Genomic DNA, 24,042 nt, shown 5'->3' on the forward strand with positions numbered 1-24,042 from the left:
GTTGTTGTCCTCACATATCCTGTGCAAAGCAAATTAAATTTAGACTTTGAGAACCCCTTAGACCCCAAACCATATCTAGGATATGAATGCGAAAAACAGATTGATGAATTGAGAGTCTCAGTTATGCCTGGAACAAGAACACGACCTAAGTCAAAGATGCATCCAGTTTGTCTGCCAGTTAATAATTCAGTTGCTGCAAAGACTTCAAGACAACATTGAAATTTTCAGGAAAATTTCATTTCGTTCAGTGTCCAATGCTCTTCGGGTTGTTAAAAGAGACGTTGATTCCTATTCCAGATCCTGTTACAGTAACAAAAATTAAATTTTCAGTGGCAAAATTAATTTGCCAAATGTTCCAAAACCACAGATACTGTTAATTTCTGGCTTGAACTGGTTAAATATGATGATGCAAGTGACAGCAGCCCACTTCACGAATCGGCAACGTTTGCATTGTCACGACTAATGTTACCGTAGTCGAATGCAGAAGTGGAGAGGTTTTTTAGCGAGATGAATGTCATTAAAACTAAAGCTAGGAATAGGATGAAGTCTGAAATGATGAATTCGCTGTTGTTGAGTCGGGCGGGAATGAGAAGGTAGAAACAATGTTGCCACAATTACGAACTGTTAATAGAACTGCCGAAGCAGATAAGAACTGTTGTTGTTGTTGTTGTTGTTGTTGTGGTATTCAGTCCTGAGACTGGTTTGATGCAGCTCTCCGTGCTACTCTATCCTGTGCAAGCTTCTTCGTCCCCCAGTACCTACTGCAACCTACATCCTCTGAATCTGCTTGGTGTATTCATCTCTTGGTCTCCCTCTACGATTTTTACCCTCCACGCTGCCCTCCAATACTAAATCGGTGATCCCTTGATGCCTCAGAACATGTCGTACCAATCGATCCCTTCTACTAGTCAATGGCATATAAAACAACTGAATGTACTTCATCCGGTATTACCTCTGCCTCTGCTGTCGATCCTTTCGTCGAAGAAGAGCAGTTCATTTTGCATTAGGTAAGTTCACTGTGACCGTATCATAATACTGTTCTAATTTTAAACATAAGAAGTAAAACATTGTTTGCCTGTAAATAGTACGTCTCTTAAAATCGTAGTTTAAACGAGTCAATGTACCTAAGTGATGTGGAATTTGCAGTACTTTTGAACAATATTTATAATTATGGCAGTAAAACGTTAATGCCTATTGTGATTTTAATGAATTACGATAATAAATCATAACGTTTGGAAGAAGGGTTGCGTATGTACCATAAGCGTGTGTATATAATTAGAATCAGACAACAATACCATACGTGTCATAGAATTAGTCAATATTTCGAGTGCAGTTCCTTTACTTTAGGACGATATCAGTGCTTACGACGGTGAATAAATACAAGGACCCGAAGTACGAATTGATAGGAGCTGCTAATGTTTGATGCAGGGGCTGATTGTTGTCCTTGTTAAAATCGTACGTGTTTTGATTTTCCGACGTTTCACTACATTACAGGGGACCCAAGAACTCGTTTGCCTCGGTTACCAACCATTTTTCCTTTCGTCATCTTCTTCCAGTGCACCGTCGCTTCTCCGTTTGCCCCTATCTTGTACAGTATATTGAATGGTTTCATTGTATGTCCGACTGATTAGAAGCCACACACATTACGATATATAATTCGTGATGCTCTAACTGTGGAAGGAAAACTGAATAGATGCTATTTTGTCGAAAACTTGACATTTTGAGACTGTGGCTGTGTACAAAATACATGTTGATTTTTACAGAGAAGATGACAGCAAACAGCAACTTTTTAACACTAGAAGGACCGCACCCGTCATTTTGACGGGTATTCTAATTCTGTAGACATTTTTCTCCTAAATGAATTCAAGAACTGGTCATATTTTCTAAGACTTTTCATAAATATTTATTAGGTAGACTTCTGCAAAGAATTTACCCAGTAGGACCATTCTGAGAAATGTCCCAAACAACTCCTACTGCAAGGACCGAAATCCATCATGTTATCGGGTACCGAAACGTGAATAATAGCTCTCGGAAATGTCCAAAGCTATTGTTGTTTACCACCATAATTTGATTATTGTCTTCTGCAGACCCATTGTCGATGAGCAACGAAACTTTGTTGCTCAACTGGCGCAGTATCAGTATTTTAGTTGTTTCGTTATTGTGGTTCAAAGGCGCGGTTTATCTGATGAAGAAATTTTAAAATATTTGGTGTCAATATCAGTTAGTGAAGCCAAAGGAGAAGATCATCGTGATGTTTGTGAAGCTGATGAATTACGAGAAGATGACACTGCAAACACTATTGATGATGAGGAATATATCCCTCTCATCTATGAAATCAGAGACTCTTAGGACAGCGATGTTGCGACTACTGGACAAGAACAAGCCGAGAAGTTGCAAACCGATGTTGCTTTACCTATAGCAGGTACGTTTGTATAGCTATTGTATTACTATTTTATATTCTATTGCAACTGATCTTTCAGCAAGCATTATAAACTTTTCAATTTTGCTGTATTATAATTTGAAATTCACTGTTTTGTTGTAACTGATTTTTCTATTATATACTGTATATTGAAATACGTCAAATAACAGTGTGCGCTTACCTCTAGCTAACAGCACTAGAGGCGTTCGTGGCAGAGTGAAAGGAAAAATTCAGATGGACTGAAATCCTTCCATTGGGAGTAGTGAGACGGCTATTGACGGAACGACATGGACTATTACACCTAAGAAAGCTGTTCCTGGAAGACGTCCAAAGCAGAACATCATGAAGGTAGCACCGGGACCTACAGGCTATGCGAAGAAGTTTGTCAGGGAAGGTATATATTCTAGTGCATGGAGATTGCTAATTGATGACAGCATGCTTCAAAATATAAAGAAGTGTACAGAAAACAGAGCGTCGATGCAATAGAAGCAGCAATATCACTTATGTATTTAGGAGGCGTATATGCAGCAAAAAACTTTCCGTTGAAGCTGTTATGTTCGAATATATGGGGACCAGCATTTTTTTCGGAACACAATGTGCAGAAATAAGTTCAACGAAATTTTGCGGTTTATGAGATTTGACGAAAAGATCACACGCTAACATAGACTAAAGACAGATCGTTTTTCACGTGCTACCCCTGTACGGAATCCTTTCATTGCTAATTCCTTGCTGTGTAATATTCCAGGTGAAAATATCACTGTGTGTGAGCAACTGTTTCCGTGCAAGGCTAGATGCTATTTCATTCAGTACATGAGCAATAAACCTGACAAATTTGGAATAAAGTTTTGGCTTGTAGTTGATACGAATTCTAAGTATCTGGTGAATGGGTTTACTTACCTAGGCATAGATGAGCAGCGTCCCTCGAGGGTTCCCCTTGCAGAGCATGTTGTAATGGGTCTTATTCACCCCTTTGTATCTGCAGGAAGAAACATAACCTGCGATAATTTGTTCATAACGAAATGCCTTGCGGAAAATTTGTAACGTTAGAGTACAAGGACTGTAGGCACAGTGAAGAAATCTAGAAGGGAAATACCTCGATCGGTAAAATCTGCTGTAGCTGTGCCGCTGATGGCCCATGAACGTTTTTTTCAATGCCTTGGACTCAGCAGCTGCAAATGCTTGGGTACTCTATAAGGAAGTAACAAGAGAAAAATTAAATAGACGTCAGTTTATATACAAATTGGCAGAAGAGTTGGCTTCAGCATATAAGACCACAAGGATACAAAATACTCTTCTTAATACAGTATCACAACATTGCAACATGCGGAAGACTTGTCTAATTGGAGGGTAGTGGCAAGAATAGAAGCAAGCAATAATGGATAAAGTGTGACAAGTATGTTTGCGGACCATGTTTAGGCAATTCTGAACACACCTGTGCGAGGTGTCATGACGCAGCAGGTGGTTTTGAATGAGTAAAAGTAGGGTTATAAATGTTTTAACATATTTGTGTTAAAACACATGATTTTATTTTCTAGGAAGAGTTATCTATTCCACATTTTGTTACATAATGTTTTGATTAATTTTTAGGTATAAAATCTTCATTGTTCCATGTAATTCTACAGAAATAAGTAAAACTGTATCCTGGTAAACTGTGTAACTTGTCTGAAATAAATTTATGTATGTTAAAAGGTGTTTAATTTTTTAAAAACGGCAAATGAAACTGTACCCGTCAACTATTTATTTACATAAATTGCGCCGTTACCGGTTTCAAACCGACAGATTCATCATCAGGCAGCTCGTTCACGTCAATATACGTTTCTGCTGTAGTCACCATTGCTATTTTTCTGGGGGAACGCTGAGGGATGCGTACCCCTAAACTTTTTCATCGATGTCGAGAACTTGGAAGAGTGCCAAAGATTTATTTCACAGATGTAAACCTTTTATCTCATTTTTTTCGCGTTGATAACTGCAATGTGAACGATATCAGTGCAGTTTTTGGTGGGAAAAGCGATGTCATTGACTGTTTCAAGCATTTCGAAGCTGCGGCCGATACCATTTTTTTTTTTTTTTTTTTTTTTTGGTTCGACATGTTGATGACGTCATGGCTAAAAGCAGACGGGTGGAATCCCATGCTTCAGTTATAAGTAATTTTCGCTGCATTATATCCAATGTCGGAGTACCCTCAAACTTTTTTTTTAGGAAAAAAGCACTGGTAGTCACCATTAGTTTTCATGTTGTATTCCCCCATATGGTGAAATTCCCTTGTAGTGATGATGCCCTACAACGAAAACACGATGTCAGAAACCGTCTATTTAAACGATGTAAAAAAATTGTTAAAGTGACATTGTTTTAGTTTCTTATGTCGAAAATTCCTCGCCATTACGTTGCAATGCTGGATACTTGTGTTCAAGCAGTAGCGAAAACTATATGGACCACTTTTTTGATATGCCCATATGTACACACACAACGAAAAACATGTGAGTGTAAGTGGTGCATCATACCGGTATGGGGAAATAAAAAGTGAAAACCGATGTAGACTACAACAAAAATGTATCTTGGCGTGAATAAGCGATTTGATAATGAATCTGTCGGTTCGAAACCGGTAACGGCGCTATTTCCGTTAATAAATAGCATTATAAAAAGTGGCTGGTTGCTGCTACAATTTCTGCAAGAATCAACTTGTAAAATGAGTAGAATTGTTTCGAAAGTCTTAAAGGCGATTACTGTTTTGATAACAAGAACTTCAATATTGCAGTATTAGTCTGTAGTAATGCCTACTAATGATTTTAGTTTTGTCAGATGATATTTTAGTTAGTAAAATCAATAAAACGTTGGAAGTTAAATAAGTTTTGAATTTACTGAGCGACCTTTGTGACGCTTGCAAACGTAGCTGAAACACTCCAGTAATAAAGTCACTTATCGTGGGGACTGGTATAACATTGTGGTGAAGGCAGAATACTGGCTTTTAATGATGAATTAAAATTACAAGGAGACGTCTCATTCACGTTTCTTAAAGTGAACGTAATGATAAGGTTGCAGAAATAATATCGAATGATAGGCATTTTTATCAGCAATATACAAAACGGCGGTGCCTCTGCATAGCTGGGCCCTCGCGTTATTTAGTTTGCGAAGTTCGTTCTTGAGCATGGCTAGTCCTCTGTGTGTTAAATTTCTCGAGTCTTTTCGTATGATTAATCCTTGAGAGGCTTCTCTTCCTTCGCCAGTATTGTTGTCGAGCAGCTGTACGTTCAGATTTATGTCTTCAAGGAATGTTCCTTTGTTCTTCCGCGCCTCTTATAACATCAGATCTTCCCCGCCTCTGATAACGTCGAATCTTAACAGAGATTAATTTTTTTCAGAAGCAAATGGCACTTTACTTTGTGCGCTCATACCACTGCCACTAGAATACTGTGACGCTTGAGCGTGAAAGAGCAAGCGCAAAAATTTGCGGAAAGACGCGTGTACGCATGGGCGTTCTCGTGTTCACACATTGCCTCTTTGCGCAAACAGTCTGCTATGAATTCCCGTCTTTGCTTGGGAGCTTGTGTTGCGTTTATTGTGATAAACTGCGACAGAAAACGCAAAAGCGACTGTAGGTAAAGAAATACATAAACAACAGAGGTACGAGAAATACGAAGTGATGACAACGTTTTGTCTGCAAATTTCAGGTGGTTACAACGAGATTTTAGATGTTCTGTTTGGGAAACAGCTACGATAAGGTTGGCAATAAAATTTTGTTGGCTAGTAACTGGTGACTTACGCACTCGTCTGAGATATTTATTCCTCATTTCAAAACAAAGCATTTCAGATCTATCAAATATGTAACTAGTTATGTTGAATAATTGGATTTATTATTTCATTCTTTTATACCTCTTTTTCACTGTAGGAAACGCCTAAGCTTGTAATTTTTAGTATGTTTTCCCCTATACAATATTACAATTTGTATCTTAGCGTCTGTAAGTACTGTCCTGAAGTATGATTATGATTCGTTCCATATCCATGCAATTCTCTTGCTTACTGGGTTAATGAAAAACAAATAAATAAATAAAAATAAAAGTGATTATTCCTGAAACTGAAAAATACTTAAGGCAGGTCATAAGTCGTTATGTGAAGGTGAATCTATTTTCCACGTTCATTTATATTTAATCATGAAGTATAAAATTTACATTAACATTCTCGGACGCGACAAATTTGTGAATTTCGTAGACGTGAGGAGAATTCACTAGAACGGAGGTAGTGATTTTCAGTGTCGTATTTTTTGCGACATCAGTGTGCTTCATTTCTATTTTTACTAACTTTTTGAGGAGCTGCACATAACCTATCACTTCTTTTCTTCAGCTGTCAGCCTCCTCATTTGTTGCTAAGTCGCCATAACATGAATAGTCATCCACAGTTTTCATATACACTTTTCATAGTTTTTTGGCTTATTCTCCTCAGTTCTCCAACTTCGAAATTTAAGGTTCTTATCAAGAAATATGATCGGAGACTTATTACGTAATACGTGACGCTCAGGCAATACATCCCGAACTTTCATCCAAATAATCTTCAGAAGCAGCATTCCACACGACTTTTTCGCCTGTTATAAATTTATGCGTACTTCAGTTTGAGTCAACAAACATTATTACACATAAAAGTCTTTCCAGCATAACCTTAACACACTGCACAAACTGGCACATACGGGCACCATCAGCCGTCTGCTAAAAAGTGCAAAGATTCACACTGACGGCGGGTAGCAATGCGCCTTACGCACGGCCTATATTTTCAGGAAACTGTGCATGCGTACTTGCGCTGTTTAAATTTATGCGCATGCGCAAGGTTGAACTCAAATAAGGCATCGTGTGCACACACCTTAATAGAGATTAATAACAGGAGTATCTTCTATTTTTAACAACGCAGGGTCGTACACGAAGAACCGGCCCCAAGTATTAGACTGTTCATTCTTGCCCGCCAATCGCTATGTATTGTTTCGAAGCTGTTGCGAATACATTTTGTATGTCAGTATTTCTTTATTATCTACTTATCACATTGTTTATCTATTTTTTGTTGTATCTGCTCGTGGCAGGCAACAATTCGCGCGTAGTGGGCGAGCAGTTCTGTACTCGGGCCCGGTTTTTCGTGCGTGTTTAATATAGTCTGAAACAATGCGAGAAGAAGAAATAATTGTCTCAACTGCTGCGCTATATGTCGCGAGAATAGCACTGGGATCCAATGGAGGCTGGTTAGGGCAGCAGCGATGACAGTTGGTCATTTCCTAGTTGCCGATGACAGTTGGTGATTTCCTAGTCACTTTTGCAATGGTTAATAAAATGCGAATTAATCGGACAAAGTGACGGCGAATGGACACTGCACCCAGATTTATTCAGAGCTGTCAAATCCAAAGGTTTGACAGTTGTTTCTGCCGGTATATCGGCCGTTTAAGAACTACATTATGAGTAATTCTGTCCAGTTGCTCAATATGGGTATCTTGTGCCTGGCAACACAGGTCTTATACAGAAATCTATAAACGCTTATCATTAACGGACGGTACGTAACGAAATTTATTTTTAATATGATAGAGAAGCATTTGAATGACTTCAGCAAGGCGTCATGAAGCATATGACCGACTAAGCAGTGGTGGGATATTGGTACGTTGTTTGACGAATTTGACATTTCAATATATGGCCATTTTTGTTGCAGAACGTTGAACTCCCAAGCACTTTGTCGCCCACTGTGGATACGCCGTAACCGAGAATATTGTTTCAGGCACGGACAATAAATCCATACCTGCCACGAGAAATGTCTATTTTATTAGGTTTATATATATATATATGTCAAGCATATTCATAGAGAGGAATTCGGCGTACTTGTATCATATTTCACATCATAAGACGTACGAGATTGAAATAAGTCTAGTTAACATAGTACTGCTCCGATTACAAGAAAATAATTTTAAGAGACAAAAATTTCAGATGTAGGTTTGATCGTATTGGACGGGCTGTCACCCAGCCCCCACTCACCAGCGCTGTCCCACTACTGCTCACCACGGGGACTTTTGGCTGCTGAGTTTCCTCCCTGGCCCGGTACGCCCCTCCTTAGCCAACCTGGTCATTGCGGATTCCTCCATAGTGACCATATTGATGGCGAGCTTAGTGCGGACGCTGGATCGACATGGGAAACTGAGTACCAGTTCTCCCGCCCTCATACCATCCACTACACCTGGCCTCCTAGTAGCTGGATTACAGGAGCACGCCACTACTCCCGGCCAGTATAAGCGACTTTAACAGAGGTATTTGTCCCTGGATTCACTCGCAGATAGGTAAACAAAATACATTTTAATTGTATCCAAGTCATACTGGCGCTTTGTTTCAATCAATTTTGTCTCTCTGTTTCCTGTACCTGAATTCGTGTTGTAATTAAAAGCGATAGTTGTGTACATACATATTTGCTATATTCGCCGTGGTTTAGTTGCTTCGATCGTCGCGAGATGACACTTACCGTGCTTCTGTTGCACACCGCTAGATGGCACTACAGAGGTTGAAACTAGTTGCTCCCTTCAGTCAGCGTGCAGAGTGTCAACTTTTTCTTCGGACAGTGTGTTTGCAAACATCACATGAAATACTTAAGTAAATATCTGCATTTTACGATATGGATGAGTTTTGAAACGCGTAGTGTGAAGTGTGAAAAAATGTGTAACTGGTGCACTGTTTGATGTAAATAATCTAGTATGTTGTACGTTGTAATTAGGTGGAATGAAGTGAACAGACGTAGGAAATTATCATACATAAACTCTTACCATATTGTTTCGCGATATCGTTTGAAGGAATGTAGTGTTAAGAATTTTGTGTTCACTTTGCTGTGCCAGCTGCTTCGCGGTTGCCAGTTTTCGGAATAAATAAATGTATAAGAAAGTGAGACGATTGTGCTCCGTTATTGTTTAATATTCTACTGGATGAATGTCTGTTAATTCCATATAACAATAGAAACAGGATGGTAAAGGAATTTCTGGGCAGTTGTTCGAGAGCAGAAAATTCGAAAATTATATACAAGTATTCCAATCTCTTCATTATGAAATACAATTACAAAAGCTCCTTCTACGTTGCAGGACACAACACCACCTAAATAAAAAAATTAACAAACGTGCAAATAACTAGTATGCATATTCAGTCCGTTATTTGCGTTAACAGAGCTGCACCTTTCAAAATCCAGTAACTTTCCTCTTGCTTTGAAGGTAGATAAAAAGCAATGACGAAATTGGTACTGTGACCCGTAGTTGAAAGCACCCCAGCACGTTCGGATGTTTTATACAGTGGTGCGACATATCTTATTCCTTTGTAAGTAAGTGCAGTTACGGGCGTCAGTAAGGTCACAGGAAGAGGAGGATTCATTTCGCCTGTGAACACAGAAATTGAAATTTATTTTTCATCAACATCAAAGTACACAAATTTATTTTTACATAGTAGAACTGACAATGGCGATATCTGTATATACAGAACTATAAAAAAGGTTTGAGGGAATAAAAGTTCGCATTATCCGAATGAATTACACAACTTAGGATGAGAAAACATTACTGTAAACATGCTGTCTCAAGACTTCAATTAAAATAAGATTGGGTACACCTCAAACTAAAGTAGTATTATAAACAGTGCAATCTCACTACTTCCTTGAGTTGTCCATACTAGGTACAGCAACTAACAGGCATGACAAACAACAGCTAAACAAGAGTATTAAGTTATTTAATAGAATACTCTTGTCTCTTCTGTGGATAACTCCAAATACAGGATATTTTTAATTCGAAACTGAAGCATTAAGAAGATTCCATTTTATTGTCATATTAATAAGCTAATAGAGAAAACGATTTTCTTTAGGTAACAAAAATAATAAAAGTATGACAAAGCACAGACAATACAGAAAGGTCAAAAAATCTTATGTCCCTGAAAAGAAAACACTACAACCAAGAAATCTGAAAGATACACAATACATGAAAGCAGTGCAAAAAACAGCAAAACAAACAAACATATTTTGATAGGTGGCTTAAGGAAATACAAGACAAACTTTTTTTTTTAAGGCAAATCCAGAACAGAAAAATCCCAATTGTGTACTAAAATATTCAGTGCATAAAGCGTAAACTTTTAACTGTAGAAGCACTATTGAGTGGAGGGCATAGGTGAAGAATAGGGGTGTTTTACTGAACACTGCCCTCATGAATGTAGTATGAACACTGGCTTTGTGAACAGGAAGGACATCAATGCAACCAACAGAACTATTCACTGGCATCACACTTTTGAAAGTCAGAGCATAAAAATGTCAGCTGCATATTTGTGAAAAATTGGTTTATAAACAATGTAAAGACTAGAACTTATCAAGTAAAATGCAGTATTGGGTCATTCAATGTCAAGTGGCCTAAATTTAGACAAGCTCCCCACTCGACCATCTTCAATTTTGATGAAATTTTTACAGAATGTACCTATAGACCTTACATGAAGCACTGCCAAATTACAGCTTCATAATTAGTAGGCTATGGTGGGGCCACTAGCCACCTTTTTGTAAAAGCTAGTTTTTTGACATTGTGACTAAAATGAATAAAAGATCAACTTTGTTTCACCATTCCAGAATGAGATTTTCATTTTGTTTTACCATTGTTCAGGATCTAAGAGACATGTCATGCTGAAACTTTGTGATCCTGTTCAACTTTTTGGGTACAAAATCATAGCTATGGTAAATTCATCATAGTGTGCTATCAAAGTGGCCCATAAATCTTGTCGTACCAAATGAACTTACATTTATATTACATTAAAAAATATATGTACCAGTCATACTCTTTATGGTTCCCAAGCCAAATATTTCAGTTCTTATTAATTCATTTGCTGAAATTTGCTACCAATAGCAATTACAGTTGATTCTAACAAGCTATAATGTCGGCCCATGCTTGTTGCTGATGGAGCTGGGCTGACAGAAATAATGTGTTGGTTTGGAATCCAACAAGCATCCTGCCTAGCTGGCCAATAGAATGATTGTGCAGGCCCATTAGGGTGCATGAAACTGACTAAAACATTATTTTCTTCTTCTGAAACTTCAGACACATTTATCAATCCACGATTTTCCATCATATATACAGGCAATGTATTGGCCCGGTTGTAAGGCTGTAATATTTCTGAATGAAACTGTTGCTTGACTTTGGTCAACATTTGCCACAAAAAAAATTGTATCATGGATACTCTTCTAACACAAACTTGCTTTTCATTTAATGGTACAAAATGGTGATTCTCTCTTGTTCCTGATACTGTGCAGCCATTTTTGAACCTTGCTTCATGCTCAGTTTTTAATGTTTCAGTTTCTTCTTTTGAAACAAAAATGAATTGGGTTGCTTTGATATTCTTTGTACAGTATTTAAACAAATCAGTTGGTGTTTGAAGGCTTGCTCTTGCTGTCAGGCACTTTACAATTCTTCCAGTTCCATCACATGGAGATTTTCCATGGTTTGTAGCAAAAAAGTTCCATTCAGCTGAGATTCCAAAGTCATTTTGGTGGCGGCAGGGATTAAGAAAATTTTGAAGTTTTTGTACTGCGCTGCTGACCTATCACTGAAGTAGTAAATGCGTCTGATTTTTCCAAGGAGAAACTTTAGATCTTCAATTAATTTCACTATAAAAGCATGTACAATGATTGCACCATGTTTCAGGCTGTCACTTATTATACAGCAGCTGATGCTGCTGATGCCCAAGTTATTTCTGAAGTACACAATAAATGGGTGTAAAGTTGCTTGGCTGTTATTCCAGTGAAAACCTTGAGCTGAATCCTGGACAATGAAGGAACAATTTTCAGCAAAGTCCATTAATATGATCAGTTCAGTTGGCTTACAGCTTTCTTTTATGCAGTTTAGGTCCTTGCTCTGCTGCTTTGTGACATAATGCTGAGTGGAAAGTTTGTCAGTTTTTGAAATTATATCTTCAATAAAATCCTCAGTGGTCATTTGCTTGGTTTCTAATGTGCCTCTATCAGTGTGCACCCACTGTTTGAACTCAGTGATATCATATGGATCACTACTTTCTAAAAACTGTTCCAGTAGTTCTTATCCTGGACAGATTTCACAGCAATGAAGCATGCAGTCTTTGGATTCCAAATCACACACTGTTTTAGCAAACAGACTCATAATCTTCTTTAATTGGAGTGCTTGCAAGCATCAGTTTCACATTTTGGTGTAAAGTGCAAACACAGACTGAGTCAGTTCCTTCAGCACCCACAGTGATGCACCATTTTGGCCTAAATTCTCAAAATTTGGAAAATCCAATTTTAGGCCCATGCTGAAGCCAATATGCAGCAAACATTTCTTTGAAATTATTCAGGATAATGTATTTTTGCATCAAAACTTTCTTTCCTTCTATTATAATTGATACACAGTCTTTTATACCAGGACAAATTCAGCTAAATTTTTCATTCTGAAAAAATGTCACCACTCTTTTCTTTTACAACATCTGGAATCTTCTTGTTGCACTTGTCCTCTGGCAGAGCTAATGCACCATTTTCTGCCTGTAACTTTCTAGCTGCTTTTACCATCCTCTCTGAAACACCAAATTCTTGCAATGTCTCTTTTATAGTCCAGCTTTGTGGTACTAATGTCAGTATTTGCAATTGTTCAGGCTGCCTTGACAATTGCAACTTCTCTTTCAATTCTTTAATCAGCTGCTTATAATCTTCACAATCAGGACATGTCTTGCTTGTACTAGGTGTTTGAAGATCTTTCCGGGTGAATCATCCAGCAGCAGCAGTGTTATTCGCAGTTGCCTCTTGAGCTTCACTTATTTTTCGTTTTGCTTAACCTTTCACATCCCTTTTTGATACTTTCTGAAATTTTAGAGGGGAGACCCCTACATCAGTTAGACTTGAATCGATTGATACTTCTGGATATGCTTCATCTTCTGACTGGTTTGATGTTGACTGTGATTTTTCTGCTTTCTTTGCTAAAAATTGTTTTCTGGAAGCTGGACAGATCTTCTGACCAGGTTTCACATTACTCTTAGTCACAGCTTGCAATTGTTTTGCTGCTTCCACATTGACAATCCGTAAACCCTTTTTAACAGAATGTTTCTTTGCACCACAAGGATTACAACAAGATCTCTGTAGTAATTCATATTTGTCCACAAGTATTGCTTTGTGATGAAAGCATATTTGTACATTTTCAGTAAGACATATCTCACTTCTTTGGTTTCTTAATTCCTGTTGCTCTACTGAAAATTCTTTGGTTGGAATGAAGCCTTGTTGATGTGTGTATGTTTTCAGATGACATGCGGAATTATCTGCAAGGCCAATGACACATGGTACTGAAACCTCGTTGATATCCATTACAATACAATTAAATTTATGCTTCCAGTTACTGTTTGTTTTAATATTAGATAAAGTAGAAATGGTGTATATTTCCAACTGAAAAATATTAAACAATCATAGATAATGGGAACTTCCTTGAGAATACAACAGAAAAAAATTAAATAACCTGATAAACATTTCTAAGGAGTCACCCCCTACCTTGAAAGAACTTTTACTTACCGAAAAAATATGTTTATCCAGTAATGGCAACATACATTACATAATTTAAAAAGGCACACACAACATCTGAACACTCTTCACTACACAATAGTGTGCTTCAGACTGATTGTTGGAGCATGTTACCAAACTCCATTGTTGACACTGAACTGGTCTGTCTCCAAAATAAAAAATAACTTTTTCTGATCAGACAAGGTGAACTCAGTTATTACTTGAGCAATCTGGATGCCACTTGCAGAGCTTTATGAGATGCTGACAGGTTGCAGATAACCTAAGTATCAGCTTCAGAAAGTCATTCTTTCAGTAGATACAAGGCAATAAAGTATAGTCAAAATTTGGCACGGCAAGATTTATGAGCCACTTTGATAGCACGCTATGATGAATTTATCATAATTTGACTTTTTGTACTACAACCAAGCTATTGTACCCAAAAAGTTGAACAGGATCACAAAGTTTCAGCACGACAGGTCTCTTAGATCCTAAACAATGGTAAAACAAAGTTGACCATTTATTCATTTTAGTTGCAATGTCAAAAAACAAGCCTTTACGAAAAGGTGGCTTGTGGCCCCACTATACTACTTCTGAAGCTGTAATTTGGCAGTGCTTCACGTAAGGTCTATATGTACATCCTGTAGAAATTTCATCGAAATTGGAGATGGTCGAGTGGAGATCCGTAGGCCACTTGACATGGAATGACCCTATTGAAAAAGATTTGTATGTTCGGCTGTTGAAGTTGTATTGTAATTGAAAATCCAAAATATCTCATCAACAGTGTTTGCTGTTCACCCGACAGAAGTCCTAAGCCATTTTTCAGAAAATTGTTGTATTAAATTAGGTTAGCACTTACAAAGAAAACAACAAAATAATATTGTGTGGTGACCATATCAATGGTTATTCAAGGCATTGAGTGTGAAAGAGTATCTTTGCTCAGTTGTGATCTCCTACAATTTGCATAACACAGTCTCTGACAACACTAGAATTACTACAGTGCTTTTGCTTTACTTTATATTGTTGCCAGGCTGATAACTGTAAAATAGCAGTAACTGAAATAAATCTAATCAAAAAGATCAAGTAATCTGAGAAGATCAAAGTTGGAAGCCCAGGAAACACTATATTAAATAACATGAAATGCATGACAATCACAATCTTCCTAAATAAGGCTGGACTGAAATTCAAAGTGACAAAGACTGTGCAAACAGTTTTAGCCTCTTTATAACCAAATAGTGTGAATATATTAAGAATTAAAGGAGCCACTTGCTGAAAAGCAGAAGTCTTAAGTTGTTTTTGGTAGGCACATCTAAGAGAAGAAAACTTGCTAACTTTCACATTTATCCTTTGGTGAGCTAGAGTAATGTGTACAGGCATGCAAGCACACACATGCCTAAAGAAACACACACACACACACACACACACAATGTGCGTGCGTGCATATGTTGGTCTGACTTCAACCACCTGCTCATCAGGATGAATGGCCACTGCCAAACTGTTGTCAATAACAAAGTTGATCACTCGGTGGCACAACATGCAGCTGAGCACAACATGCTCAATTTCGGTGATTGCTGCACAACCTGAGCCATTTGAACCCTTCCCTCCACTGCCAACTTCTCTGAACTGGGCAGTGGGAAGTTACCCCCACAACACACCCTCCACTCACTCTGGTGTTAATCTCAGGTTAATCACTGTTCCTGCACCTTCCACCCAACAGTCTCCCCTTTCTACATCCTGTCACCCCCTCCCATTTGACATCCCTATCTCATCTTCAGGTTAACCTTGGTCTAGGGGTAGCGTCTTTGATACATAATCAAAACGTCTTCGGTCCCGGGTTCGATCCCCACCACTGCCTAAATTTTGATAAATAATCAGCATTGGCGGCTGAAGACTTCCGGCATAAGAAGTCAGCCTCATTCTGCCAACGGCCTTGTCAAAGAGGGCAGAGGAGCGGATATAGGTTCAGGGCACTCTCTTGTCCTAGGGGTGGGAAATTGCCCCTAAAGGTGGAAGAATCAGCAATGATCAACGACATGAGGATGCAGAAGGCAAGGGAAACCACTGCATTAAAGGCACGCAACGTGTATCCACAGGACATGTGGCCTGTAATTGAAGAAGTGTCATGATGATCTCTCCATTGGCAAAAGATTCCGGAATAGTCCCCCATTCGGATCTCTGGGAGGGGACTGCCAAGGGGGAGGTTACCATGAGAAAAAGATTGAATAATCTACGAAAGGATAACGTTCTACAAGTCGGGGCGTGGAATGTCAGAAGCTTGAACGTGGTAGAGAAACTAGAAAATCTGAAAAGGGAAATGCAAAGGCTCAATCTAGATATAGTAGGGGTCAGTGAAGTGAAGTGGAAGGAAGACAAGGATTTCTGGTCAGATGAGTATCGGATAATATCAACAGCAGCAGAAAATGGTATAACAGGTGTAGGATTTGTTATGAATAGGAAGGTAGAGCAGAGGGTGTGTTACTGTGAACAGTTCAGTGACCGGGTTGTTCTAATCAGAATCGACAGCAGACCAACACCGACAACGATAGTTCAGGCATACATGCTGACGTCGCAAGCTGAAGATGAACAGATAGAGAAAGTGTATGAGGATATTGAAAGGGTAATGCAGTATGTAAAGGGGGACGAAAATCTAATAGTCATGGGCGACTGGAATGCAGTTGTAGGGGAAGGAGTAGAAGAAAAGGTTACAGGAGAATATGGGCTTGGGACAAGGAATGAAAGAGGAGAAAGACTAATTGAGTTCTGTAACAAGTTTCAGCTAGTAATAGCGAATACCCTATTCAAGAATCACAAGAGGAGGAGGTATACTTGGAAAAGGCCGGGAGATACGGGAAGATTTCAATTAGATTACATCATGGTTAGACAGAGATTCCGAAATCAGATACTGGATTGTAAGGTGTACCCAGGAGCAGATATAGACTCAGATCACAATATAGTAGTGATGAAGAGTAGGCTGCAGTTCAAGACATTAGTCAGGAAGAATCAATACGCAAAGAAGTGGGATACGGAAGTACTAAGGAATGACGAGATACGTTTGAAGTTCTCTAACGCTATAGATACAGCAATAAGGAATAGCGCAGTAGGCAGTACAGTTGAAGAGGAATGGACATCTCTAAAAAGGGCCATCACAGAAGTTGGGAAGGAAAACATAGGTACAAAGAAGGTAGCTGCGAAGAAACCATGGGTAACAGAAGAAATACTTCAGTTGATTGATGAAAGGAGGAAGTACAAACATGTTCCGGGAAAATCAGGAATACAGAAATACAAGTCGCTGAGGAAAGAAATAAATAGGAAGTGCAGGGAAGCTAAGACGAAATGGCTGCAGGAAAAATGTGAAGACATCGAAAAAGATATGATTGTCGGAAGGACAGACTCAGCATACAGGAAAGTCAAAACAACCTTTGGTGACATTAAAAGCAACGGTGATAACATTAAGAGTGCAACGGGAATTCCACTGTTAAATGCAGAGGAGAGAGCAGATAGGTGGAAAGAATACATTGAAAGCCTCTATGAGGGTGAAGATTGGTCTGATGTGATAGAAGAAGAAACAGGAGTCGATTTAGAAGAGATAGGGGATCCAGTATTAGAATCGAAATTTAAAAGAGCTTTGGAAGACTTACGGTCAAATAAGACAGAAGGGATAGATAACATTCCATCAGAATTTCTAAAATCATTGGGGGAAGTGGCAACAAAATGACTATTCACGTTGGTGTGTAGAATATATGAGTCTGGCGATATACCATTTGACTTTCGGAAAAGCATCATCCACACAATTCCGAAGACGGCAAGAGCTGACAAGTGCGAGAATTATCGCACAATCAGCTTAACAGCTCATGCATCGAAGCTGCTTACAAGAATAATATACAGAAGAATGGAAAAGAAAATTGAGAATGCGCTAGGTGACGATCAGGTGGACTGATAAGGTAAGGAATGAGGAGGTTCTACACAGAATCGGAGAGGAAAGGAATATGTGGAAAACATTGATAAGGAGAAGGGACAGGATGATAGGACATCTGCTAAGACATGAGGGAATGACTTCCATGGTATTAGAGGGAGCTGTAGAGGGCAAAAACTGTAGAGGAAGACAGAGATTGGAATACGTCAAGCAAATAATTGAGGACGTAGGTTGCAAGTGCTACCCTGAGATGAAGAGGTTAGCACAGGAAAGGAATTCGTGGCGGGCCGCATCAAACCAGTCAGTAGACTGATGACCAAAAAAAAAAAATCTCGTCTTCAGTGGGCGCTGTTTCGCAACGGCAGCTACAATCATGGCACCTCTCACTCCCGCACCCCTAGTCAGCATACGGGCCACTTTTCTTGGAACCACTAGTCACCCATCCCCAGTTCCTCTGCTTCCCACTTCCCTCTTCCTGTATGCACCCCACCTGACACTACCTCCATCAGAACCAGTCCGCCAGCTACAAAATAGCAATGGGACTGTCAGTATAGCTGGCACCCTGTAGTGGCATAGACCTGCGTGCGTCTGCGTGCTTGTGTGTGTGTGTGTGTGTGTGTGTGTGTGTGTGTGTGTGTGTAATCCTGAAGTATTTGCACGCTACAAGAACTTTCCACAATGAGTATATTAAAGATGTGTTCCCTATGAAAAATAGATGTGTAACAAGTAAAGAAAGGCAGAACAAATGGATTACATGGGCATTAGTTTTTGAGCAAAAGGCTTAAAGTACTACACAGAATCATTAGATATAAAACTAATTGCCTGCATTTAAAATGGTACTACATAAAAAAAAAATCTACACTCAACAAATAAAATATGCACAGAAAATGGCTATTGAACAGGACATTATCAACGCTATACAAAGCATAATTCAGAAACAGAAAAGGCAACATGTATAAATAACAGCCTCATGAAATCAAATGGGTAATTCATTACAAAGAAACCCAGAAGCTACAGCCAAATCGTTTAATGACTAGTTCATAAATGTATTTATAAGTTTTCCAAAGGATATGTTAACGCCAACAAGAAGTGCTATAAACGTTTTACCAGAGAAAAGATGGTCATTATAAAATTCTATGTACCTGTGTCCAACAAGTGAGGAAGAAGCAATGAGAATCATAAATAAGTTGAAAAGCACTAATACTCAAGACATCTATAGTATCTCAAATATGAATATTGAAGTGTGATTTAAACTTGTTGTTAAATGCATGACAAACATGAGTAACGAAGCCATCACAGATGTACTGTATCCAGAGTGTTAAAAAATTGCTTTGGTACTACCTTTTTACAAAAGAGATGACTGCAGTACCTGAAAACTGCAGACCTCTTAGCACTAGACCAATTAGATCAAATATCTTAGAACACATTCTGTATAATATATTAATAAACTTGTTTGCATCACAGAAAATCCTAGGCAGGAGCCAACATAGATTCCAAAAAATTAAATCTACTACTTTAGCAACTCAGTAGCTTGTGGATTAGATGCAGATAACGCGAGACAAGGAAGAATCAGTAATTGGTGTGTTCTGTGATTATTAAAAATTGTTTTTTGGTTATGCACAAGATTCTTCTGGAAAAGCTAAAATTCTGTTTGGTAAGATATACTGCATTCAGTCTGATAAAATCATAGTTAACAAACAGATATCAAAAAGTAGAAATGCTGGATGAGGAAACTAATGAATACTATTTGACATGGGGAAGATACTAAACATGCGCCTCAGAAAAATGTCATAGCATCATGGCTGTTCTTGGTGTGTATTTATGATCATTGTGAAATCCATGCTATCTGCAGATGACACAAATATTTTAATTAATGGGATAGATCTAAAAAATGATTAACATGTAGCTGAAATTGTGTTACATAGGGTAGGTAACTGGTTCGGAAACAATAAACTCAAATAAAATAAACATCATTAGCTTTAAAAACAGTTGACCGAAAAACAGTGAGTTTAAATACCAAGAAGAACAAATTTTAGCAGCAGGCTTGTGTAATATTCCTGGGTCTCCACCTAGATGATAAATTAACGTGGACAGAGCCTATCAATAATGCAAGTAGCAAATTAAATTCAGACTGTGGGGTGCTACGGAAGTTAGCCAGAATTGTTAGTATTGGAATCCTTAAGGATGTTTTAGTTTGTGCACTTTGAATCCATAATGTTATAGCACTGTGGGGAAGCTCAGTAAAGGTACTCATCATACAGAAAAGGGCTGTATGCATAATGACCAGTGCGAAACATCGAACAGCACAGTCAGGGAAATACTGGAGAAAAATCCATTTTATTGCTTAAACAAATTTACTAGTTAATACAAGGAAAATTCAAAAATATGACACAGGCAAAACCAAGAAAATGGAAGTAACTATCACTCTCACTGAATTTTGATATACATATAAAAGGGAATTGGTTCTATACTGTACAGAACTGAAGACACTGTAAAATGTTGTGTATGTATTATGCTGCAATCTGTACTATAAATGCACTAAACTGTAGAACACCCTACGTAATTGCCACTGTATAATCAAAATATCAAGACCTATATGTAACATACAATATGTATCAGTTGAAATACATAAGATGGCTGGGAAAAAATCAGTTTGTTTTAATAGTCTCCTTGTAAATTTAATTTATAGGCCATTACTGTGTTGTAGTTTTTCTATTATTAAAGTTGTATATTTGTAACTACTATGTGGCTGCTAGTTTATTCTTAGGCCTACAACCATTTTATTTTATTTCCAGTCTATGATGGCGTACATGCCTAGGATGTAGGATATGTCACATATTTAGATTATTATCATGTACAGCTTTAAAAATATATTTCTGCAGCAGTAATTCCAGGAGTGATGGCATGCAAGTGATCAACTATTATGTTGATTACAATTACAAGTTTTTACTGTATGGTAGGCGGTTCCTTACATTGTAATACAACTATTGATGTGTCAATAATACTTTCATATTTTTTGGAACCGTGAACATCTCATTACAATATTTAAGGTGATGAGGTATTCTGTTAATAATTTTTACGGGATACATGGTTCATCACATGCCCGGTTTAGTTACTATTTAAAAACAGGATGCCGAAAGTTTGAGCAATACAAACAAGGGATGCCATATCATCATCATCGTGGAGAGAATTCATGATCAGTTTTCCAAAGGGTTCAATCATTGGCCCATTGCTGCCTTTGTTCTATTTTAATGATGTACCAGTGTATTTGAATCGGAAGCACCCACTGGGAAAACAGTCCATGATGGTTTTAAACTTTCTTATTAGTTGATGTTACACAAAGAGACTCGTCCAGTTTTGTGCTGGAAAAAAAACCCACCTGCTATGAGTGTTGGTTGTCAACAAAAAATAAATAAATGAACGAAGTAGTAAGTTTTAAGTTCTTGAGTGTGCTTAGTGATTAAAGCTATTGGAAGACTCATGTAGTAGGCATGCTGCAACCTTTAGGTTGACTGCTTTTGTCATAAAAATAATTGTCAACTCTGAGGACATAAAAATCATTAAGTTAATATATTTTTCATATTTTCGTTTGCATTGAATTTTATTATGGGGTAACTCCTCACTCTTGCCAAAACACTCATCGTAGAAAAGAAGGTAATTAAAATGATATGTGGAGTTCACATGTGTACATCTTGCACGCTCCTGTTTAAATATTGGGAGTAAACCACATTCTCACCATACATTTATTTGCTCATTAAATTTGTTGTCAACAATCAGTTGGGTTTTGAGAGTAATAGAGAAGCTGACCAATCGATAACTACAAAGAAGAGTTATCTGCGGTTCCTTCTAGTGAACCTAACAAAATTGCTGGTACCTTATAACATGTAAAGTGTTATACATAGGATATTTAGAATTTAAGGTCTTCAATTTATTTAAAAAGAACACCAGGATTTTTTATTACATATAAACGACAATAACTATCGGCTATTTTTCTGCATAATTGCCCCTTAGATTAAGGCGCTTGTCGTATTAAACAAATTTACCAATGCACATGTAGAATTCAGCTGTCTCTGAGACAACTCATAGTCTTAATACCCTCCTTTAACATGTTGACTGCTGCACATATGTTGATGGATATTTCACCTCAAGGCCAGGTCAGGCACTTAGGGCTAGGGATGAGGCTCTGCTGTAGCTGGTGGTGGCTACATGAAGTGAGGCATAAGGCTTCGCTATGGCCACCGGCAACCTTGTGGCAGTAAACAAGTTAACTCATCATCTTGAGTCTGCTATGACCCTAGCAATTTCTTCATGTTGAGGGATAAAAATTGTTGGCTGCCAAATCGGGTGTTTGGAGGATGATAAAACAATTCCCAATTGAAATTGTTAAGCAACATTTGTATGCATGTGGCACTGGACTAGTGTTATAATGCACAAAAGTGATGCCAGAACTCACGCCTTTCATTCTGGATGACTCTTCTCAGTGTGTTTAGAGTTTCACAACAAATTTCAGAGTTTAATGTAGGTCCGTAAAATCAGCAGGGAGCACTCCCTTTCTGTCCCAAAAAAAGTTTTCGTGCATAAAGTATTTGGCAACACTTTCAAGACTCGTGTGGTGATCTAGTGTGGCTCATGCCATTGACAGACTTTTTGTCTCCACATTAACATTGCAACTCATGTTCCATGTTTTGTCACAGTGTTACCCAGGAATTCATCTCCTCCTGCACTGTATCACGTCAGAATCGTTACTGAGGCTCCCAATCTGTTCATTTTGTGGTCATAGTCCGGAAGCTTTGGGACCCATTGTACACAAAATCTGTAATAACCAAGCTTATTATTAACATGTTTGTACAATGCTCTCTGTGATATCCTGACTGATAAATCTGTAGGCCCTAACTGTGAACTGACGATTTTGTCTTATTCTGTCAGCGATCCATGCAACAAGTTCATTTGTCACAGCAGATGATCATAAGCTTGTTGTTCATCAAGGAAGTTCATCTGACATTCCCAAAACAAACAGCACCATTCGCTTACAGCATCATCACTCATAATGTTTTCTCCATATACTTAACGAAGTTCACTTTGAACATCTAAAGTTATTTTCGCACACAGAAAACAGACTGCAGCATGTAATTTACAGGTGGTGGGATTTTCAATGATACGGCGTATAAAACTTCACATTAATCTTTCTGTGGCAGTACCATACTCGTACTTAGTCGGGTAACACAGTTAATGCTGAAATCACTCTGATACCCTACTCTTCCCCATTCCACACAATGTTGGAAATTACTTTCCAAACAACTCGCATTTATTGTTCTGCAGAGACTAATGTGTATTTTGTAACACATTTGATATGAACTGGTGTACATCTTTATGCTTCAGTAATAGGCTCCTGATATATTCCGTTGAGCTTTTTTACTTCTAAATACAGAACAGAAGTGAAAAAATGTGCTAGCATCCCATGGTGAGTGTGCTCAGTAATAAATTCCTGCAGGAATATTTGGGATTGGCACTATTCATGATTCTGATGACCCACTTTCGTAGGATATAAACTTTCTTTGCATGTGATGGATTACCTGAGCAAATGATATCATATATCATGACTGAATTAATATAGTTAAAGTATGCTGCTTTCGTTTTTTTTTTTGCAACTGGGTGCTATCATGTAAATGGCAGATGCTGCTGACTTCTTCAGTCTTTAATGAAGGTCTATTATGTATACTGTCCGTTCGAGCGTATCACCGATATTTATGCCTAGGAATCAGGAGGCCCTGCTCTTGATACCTCTTCACCTTTATATTTTATAGGCTTATCATGGATTGTGCTTTGTGAAACTGGATAAACAGTAGTTTGTTGATGTATAGGGAGAGACCATTTGATTCAAATCAGTATAGAATGTCTCCAAAGTCCATCAAAATTGTTGTATCATGAACAAATAGAGTGAAGTAGTATGCATTGTGGTTCTTACAAATTGTAAGATCATTTACAAAGTTAAGGAAATGTAGGAAACTAAAATCGATATCAGTGGTCTCCTGCTGTCATCCTGTCCTAGTTAATCAGTTTCATGTTCAGTATGGATTTTTAAAGTTCGTTTTATAAATGAGACTACAATGTATTGAATTGCAATGCCGTTTTTTTGAGTCCAAAGTGACTTTTATTGAAGATGTCATGCTTACTGAGATGTTCCACAGCCTTTTTGTATATATAA

The 24,042-nt window shown here is 38.1% G+C and overlaps 1 protein-coding gene across 1 annotated transcript in view; it reads right to left on the reverse strand.

Moving 5' to 3' along the window:
• Nucleotides 1–9,492: 9,492 nt before the first annotated feature.
• LOC124613475 (dynein axonemal heavy chain 6-like) overlaps nt 9,493–24,042 on the reverse strand; it is a 984,594-nt gene continuing 970,044 nt past the window's right edge. The window contains exon 136 of the mRNA XM_047142181.1: nt 9,493–9,788. Coding sequence (XP_046998137.1) covers nt 9,559–9,788 — 230 coding nt within the window. The 3' untranslated portion in view covers nt 9,493–9,558. The remainder of the gene's footprint in view (nt 9,789–24,042) is intronic.

This window comes from Schistocerca americana, chromosome 4, assembly GCF_021461395.2.
Source record: "Schistocerca americana isolate TAMUIC-IGC-003095 chromosome 4, iqSchAmer2.1, whole genome shotgun sequence".
In the NCBI taxonomy this organism is placed as follows: domain Eukaryota; kingdom Metazoa; phylum Arthropoda; class Insecta; order Orthoptera; family Acrididae; genus Schistocerca; species Schistocerca americana.